The 6,848-nt window shown below is 42.3% G+C and overlaps 1 protein-coding gene across 1 annotated transcript; it reads right to left on the bottom strand.

The window, feature by feature from the left end:
- Window positions 1-5,288: 5,288 nt before the first annotated feature.
- Window positions 5,289-6,554, bottom strand: LOC109221016. Its single transcript, XM_019385483.1, has one exon. It carries the CDS (start codon window positions 6,342-6,344, stop codon window positions 5,526-5,528), a length of 819 nt encoding a protein of 272 aa, XP_019241028.1. The 5' UTR covers window positions 6,345-6,554; the 3' UTR covers window positions 5,289-5,525.
- Window positions 6,555-6,848: the final 294 nt, after the last annotated feature.

Below are 6,848 nucleotides of genomic sequence, written 5' to 3'. Positions count from 1 at the left end.
CATCGTAGCCTCCAACACTTGTTTAAACAGAAAGATCTCAATTTGAGGCAGCGGAGGTGGTTGGAGCTGCTAAAGGATTATGATATCACTATCTTGTACCATCCCGGGAAAGCCAATGTAGTGGCCGATGCTTTGAGTAGGATGGCGGTGAGTATTGGTAGTTTGGCGTATATTCCTATTGGGGAGAGACCTCTAGCAGTTGATGTTCAGGCCTTGTCCAATCGGTTTGTGAGGTTGGATATTTCGGAGCCCAGTCGGGTCTTAGCTTGTGTGGTTTCTCGGTCTTCCTTGTTTGATCGCATCAAAGAGCGCCAGTATGATGATCCTCACTTGCTTATCGTTAAGGATAAAGTTTAGGACGACGATGCCAGAGATGTGACTATTGGTAATGATGGGGTGTTGAGGATGCAGGGCCGGATATGTGTGCCCAATGTGGATGGGTTTCGGGAGTTGATCTTAGAGGAGGCCCATAGCTTGCGGTATTCCATTCATCCGGGTGCCGCGAAGATATATCAGGATTTGAGACAACATTATTAGTGGATGAGGATGAAGAAGAATATTGTGGGATTTGTAGCTCGGTGTCTCAATTGTCAGCAGATGAAATATGAGCATCAGAGACCGGGTGGCTTGCTTCAGCAGATGGATATTCCAGAGTGGAAGTGGGAGCGGATCACCATGGACTTTGTAGTTGGGCTCCCATGGACTTTGAAGAAGTTCGTGCTATCTGGGTGATTGTGGATTGGCTGACCAAGTTCGCGCACTTCATTCCTGTGTGTACTACCTATTCTTCAGAGCGATTGGCAGAGATCTATATCAGAGAGATAGTACATTTTCATGGTGTCCCAGTTTCCATCATCTCAGATAGAGGTACTCAGTTTACTTTGCAGTTTTGGAGGGCCGTGCAGAGAGAGTTGGGTACTCAGGTCGAGTTGAGCACAACTTTTCACCCTCAGACAGACGGGCAGTCCGAGTGCACTATTCAGATATTGGAGGACATGTTACACGCTTGTGTCATTGATTTCGGTGGTTCATGGGATCAGTTTCTACCGCTCGCGGAGTTTGCTTATAACAACAGTTATCAGTCGAGTATTAAGATGGCTCCATATGAGGCTTTGTATGGGAGGCGGTGTAGGTTTCCAGTTGGTTGGTTTGAGCCGGGTGAGCTAGGCTTTTGGGGACAGACTTGGTGCAGGATGCTTTGGACAAGGTGAAGGTGATTCAGGAGCGGCTTCGTACAGCGCAGTCGAGACAAAAGAGTTATGCTGACAGGAAGGTTCGTGATGTGTCCTACATGGTTGGGGAGAAGGTTCTACTGAAGGTTTCACCCATGAAGGGTGTTATGAGATTTAGGAAGAAGGGTAAATTGAGTCCTCGGTTCATTGGGCCTTTCGAGGTTCTTCGGAGGATTGGGGAGGTGGCTTATGATCTTGCTTTGCCACCCAGCTTGTCGAGTGTGCATCCGTTCTTTCACATTTCTATGCTTCGGAAGTATATTGGCGATCCGTCTCATGTTTTGGATTTCAGCACAGTTCAGTTAGATGGTGATTTGACTTATGATGTGGAGCCAGTGGCTATTTTGGGGCGTCAGGTTCAAAAGTTGAAATCAAAGGATATAGCTTCAGTGAAAGTGCAGTGGAGAGGTCGGCCCGTGGACGAGGCTACTTGTGAGACCGATCGGGAGATGCGGAGCAGATATCCTCACCTATTTGAGGCTTCAGGTATGTTTCTTGACCCGTTCGAGGACGAACGTTTGTTTAAGAGGGGGAGGATGTAACGACCCGGCCGGTCGTTGCATGAGTTACCGCTCTGTTTCCCCCATTTCTGCTTCTTTATATGTTGTTTAGCTGTATTTCATCGCATCATGTTGGTTAGTTTGGGTTCGGAGTGGTTTTGTGGAGAAATGTGACACTTAGTCTCTTAAGTTGGCCATTTAGTTGGAAAAGTCAACCGGAAGTTGACTTGTGAGTAAACGATCTCGGAATTTGGTTTTTATGATTCGGATAGCTTCCTGAGGTGACTTGGGACTTAGGAGCGTGCTCGGAATGTATTTTGGAGGTCTGGAGTAGATTTAGGCTTGAATTGGCGAAATTGGAATTTTGGCATTTTCCAGTTGGTAGTGGAAATTTTGATATAGGGGTCGGAATGGAATTCTGGAAGTTGGAGTAGGTCCGTTGTGTCATTTTGGACGTGTGTGCAAAATTTCAGGTCATTCGGACGAGGTTTGATAGACTTTTTGATCGAAATCGGAAATTTGGAAGTTTTAGAACCCTTAGGCTTGAATCCGAGGGTAATTTGGTGTTCCGGCGTTGTTTTGAGTGTTCCGAGTGTTGGTACAAGTTTGAATAGTGTTATGTGACTTGTTCTTAATTTTGGTTGAGGTCCCGGGGGCCTCGGGATGGATTCAGAAGGTTGGCGGAAGATTTGGAATTTGAGGAGAGTTGCAGAATTTTTCTGCTTCTGTTGTTTCCGCACCTGCGGATTGGGGACCGCAGGTGCGACGCCGCAGGTGCGTAGGAGAGGTCGCAGAAGCGGATTTGGGCCAATTGGAGCTTGGTCGCAGATGCGGTGCTTTGGGCGTATCTGCGGGACCGCAAGTGCGGTTCCTGGACGCAGATGCGGCCCCGGAGGATTTAATGAAGAACCGCAGATGTGTTGTCTTGACCGCAGGTGCGGTCCGCAGGAGCGTGAAATAGGCCGTAGGTGCGGAATACCTGGGCTAGAACCTATAAAAGGCTTCCTTCGCAATTTTCAGCTTTGTTTCACCATTTTGAAGTCGGATTGAGAGCTTTTTGGTAGATTTTGAAGAGGGAATTCAAGGGAACTTTGTGGAGGTAAGATTCTTAAAACTAAAACTCATTTCTATGGTGATATTTTACTGATTAGACATGTAATTTATGGGAATTAGTTGTTAAAATTGGTGGTTTAGGGCTTGAAATTGGAGGCTTTGATTCAAGGATTTGAGGGGTCATTTGTGGTCGAATTTTGATATATTTGGTATGTATGAACTCGTGAGAGTGTAAAGATTCTAGTTTTGTGATTTTTTATCGGAATCCGAGACGTGAGCCCGGGGGTCGGGTTTGGCCTATTTCCGGATTTTTGAGTAAATTTGGTTATTTTCGCGTGGGTTTTGTTCCTTTAGCCTATTTTGATGTTATGATTCTGATTTTAGATAAATTCGGGCCGAGTTGAGGCCGATTCGAGAGGAAAAGGCATTGCGGGCTAGAGTTTGGACCGGATTGAGGTAAGTAATGATTGTAAATGTTGTCCTGAGGGTATGAAACCCCGGATTTCCCATCGTTGTGGTATTTTAAGGTGACGCACACGCTAGATGACGAGCGTGGGATCGTGCACCGCTGGGGATTGTGACTTGGTCCACCCCGTACTACTATTTAATCGCATATTTAATTGGAAACCTTTTGATATTATTATATTTTGGAAAGTATTACTATGTTTGGGGCTAAATGCCGTGTTTGGGCCTTGTGCCGACTGTGTGGACCCTTAGGGTTTTTTTTACTACTGTTCCTCACTGTTTTGACAATATTTACACTCAATCATGCTATGCTCTCACTGATTTCATAACTCGGATTTTATTTACTCCTTTTGATTTTATAAATGATATTTTGAGCCGAGTACCTGTTTTACTGTTAGCCCGAGGGGCTTGAGTGAGTTCTGACTGAGGCCGAGGGCCTGTGTTGTGAGGATATCATGGGATCGGGTTGCGCGCCGCAGCAGGTTGTACTGATTTGTGAGATATGATATATGAGAGGCCGAGTGCCTGATTTGTTATGCCACGAGATGGCTTATGTTAGCGCTTGGGCTGTAGGAGCCCCTCCAGAGTCTGTACACCCCCAGTAAGCGCGGGTACCTAGTGTGTGTGATGTGATAGTGCCCGAGGAGCTGTTGTTGTTTCATATTGTTGCCCGAGGGGCTGATTACGAGTGATTGTGAGGTAGCCCGAGGGGCTGGTTCTACTGTTATTATGCCGGAGGGGCGGTTTATGGTACTTGTTTTGCCCAAGGGGATGTTTACGTTTCTATCCTTTTACTCACTGTTTTCATCACTCGTTTGAAACTATTGAAAGATGTTTTAAAGGGTTTTATTGAACTGAGTTGTTTTTACAAGTTTTATTGCTTTACTGCATTGTTCTGGACTTATATTGTTTTGCTGTAGCGTTATGACGTGGTTTACGTGTTTTCTTACTGCTCAGCTGCCTTTACTTTTATTACTTACTGAGTTGGTGTACCCACATTACTCCCTGCACCTTGTGTGCAGATCCAGGAGTCTCGGGTCGCGATAGCGAGTGCTGGTTAGCCTTTCTACAGGTCCCCGGAGTTGACTAGGTAGCTGCTCGGAGTTCGCAGCCCAGTGCTTCTCCTTCCTATCTTATTCAGCTTTGTATTAGCATTTGTTTTCAGACTATATTGTCCTTTCTTATTCCGAGACGAGTTGTAGTTGCTCATGACTGGTGATACCCCGATACCGGGCTGTGTTATGTTTCCGCACTGTTTATTTTAACTTATATTATGGGATTTTAGCTAATTAATGGTTTTAAATGACTTATTATAAATGTCTGGTTGGTTTTGGGGTTTGTGTCGGCTGGCCTAGTTTCACGATAGGCGTCATCACGACCGGGTCCGTTTTAGGGTCGTGACACACATATTAAGGAATTCACCTTTTAGTGTTAATTAACAATGAAATTGACCATATTAACCTGAATTTGCTCATTGGAAATATAACAAACTACACCGAGGTTTTTTACTTCAAGGACGACGTTGGAATGAAGAAGTTAATATTTTCTTGATATCCGAAAAAATAAATATTGTGGACCACAAAGAAAAATGCCCAAAAATGACATAAAGTGGAACGGAGGGAGGAGTAATGAATTAGAAAGTAGTAACAGGTAAAGATTGCTGAATTGTTTACAATTGTCAAAAAGTGACTCATGAATCTCCCTAAGTGCTTCCTGAATATTCTGCTTTGCTATCTCAGCTACTTTAACAACCAGGAATTGATATCATATAGTATTATACTAGTAGTACAAGTTAGCTGGCACCCCTTTATAGAACATATAGCAGTTTTAGAGCTAAATTATTAAAAAAGTATAAATAATAGGGCTAATTTCTTGGGGCGAAATGATAGGAAAAAAACAAAACAAAGAAAAGAAAAAGAGACAATTGTCTAAATTGATCAGAGCCTTTTTCCTTCCAATTATTGAGCTATACTGTAGGGAACTTACTAGTGCTAAAAAAACAGAGTTTAGGTAAATATTGGGTTGAGACGGACATAAATGAAAGAACATGGAAAATGAGGATTTATATAACCTGTCTCAACTTGCTTGGGATCGAGGCGTAGTAGCTTTTATACTGTTATTAGGATCCATTACAGGTGAAAATGCAATTCCTGTGCGCTTACTTAAAGCATTATTCCACAAGGAGAAAATAAAAATCAAATCAAATTGCTGTTCTAAAGTATGCAATATACAGAAGTAATAATCCTTTTTTTTTTTTTTTTTTTTTTTTACCATTTCATCTCTTTGTTCTACAACTATGGGTAATAAGAGCACCTGCAGGTGGACTTGTCATCTCTAACTGACATCTCCCATGTAACCAGTAAGAGTAATGAATTAGGCCAATATTAACTTTGACTTTGAAAGTTCCTCTGATGTTATAAACAATTCTGTTGCTTAGGACCTGCTTTTGGAGTTTGAATGCTGATATTGGTGGCAAATAAACCAAACTAGATATCATGTGAACTGGTATTAGCCGTGTTTCGCGTCGTCTCTGAGTGAAAGGTTGAAGAACTTGAGTTGCTATTAGACTATCTGAAAAATATAGCTCAATATCCAAATGCTCAAATCTCACATCCAGCTTCCTGTTTGGATTGGTGAAATTTGCAATAAATGTAAAATCACCATTCATATACTGTGGGGAGTCTAAGTAGATGAGACTGAGGCTAGCATTAGATGTATCAAACAGTGGATTTCTTGGTTTAATAGAAAGGAATATGACTAGTGTGACAATCCCAAAACATATAAGAAGTAAGCAGAATATCATGCATAGGATTGCAACAAACCATACTCCAGGATTTGTCCGTCTACGTTGTCGTGGTACAATATATTGTACTGGTTTTGTCTTGCTTTCAAATGGGATTTCTGGTGTCAAAGGTTGATTCAAGGCATGTTTTGACACGACAATTTGGTTCATAGGAGATGGTACTGGTACGCCGCGTTTATGTGATGGTACTGGTGGTGGTAGTGGTGGTGGTAACGGCGATGGAGTAAGGGGAAACATCTTAGGAGAAGTATATTCAGGAGAAAAGAAGCTCAAGCTCTCAGAGGAAGTCATGGCAAAATGAATTATGAGAGGAAAGAAGAACAAATGAATCTTGGATCTACTTATTAAGATGAAGTTAGAAGTGGATTAAGGAAAGTAAAAGGGAAAGAAGCTTTTGATTAAGGGAGGTGATGGACCCCTTTGTTGTTTTATTATACTATTTGCTAAAGGTAATGAGAGTAGGAACTAAAGTTAGGCCATTGATGTTTGGATTTGAATTGTGTGCTTGCTTTTTGCATATTTGAATCACTATATTTATTCATATTCAGGAAAATACAAAAGCAAAGTGGCCCAGCACGGGGCTCTACAACTTTTATTTTGGGGTCTAATTTGCTCTGCACTTTCCACTTTTTTCTTGAAATTCTACTAATTTGGGAGTAGAACATGGACCTGTCAAATGGACAATAGTTGATGGTATTTGGAGGACTTCATCTGCAGCATTAGTTGCCTTTTGATTTGATAGGTTAATACTTACACACTAAGAAAGTAATATGAAGAAAGAAAGTCAGAAAACTA

This window comes from Nicotiana attenuata, unplaced genomic scaffold (genome assembly GCF_001879085.1).
Source record: "Nicotiana attenuata strain UT unplaced genomic scaffold, NIATTr2, whole genome shotgun sequence".
Classification (NCBI taxonomy): domain Eukaryota; kingdom Viridiplantae; phylum Streptophyta; class Magnoliopsida; order Solanales; family Solanaceae; genus Nicotiana; species Nicotiana attenuata.
Note: the sequence above shows the minus strand (reverse complement) of the source record. Positions and strands in the feature narration are given on the sequence as shown.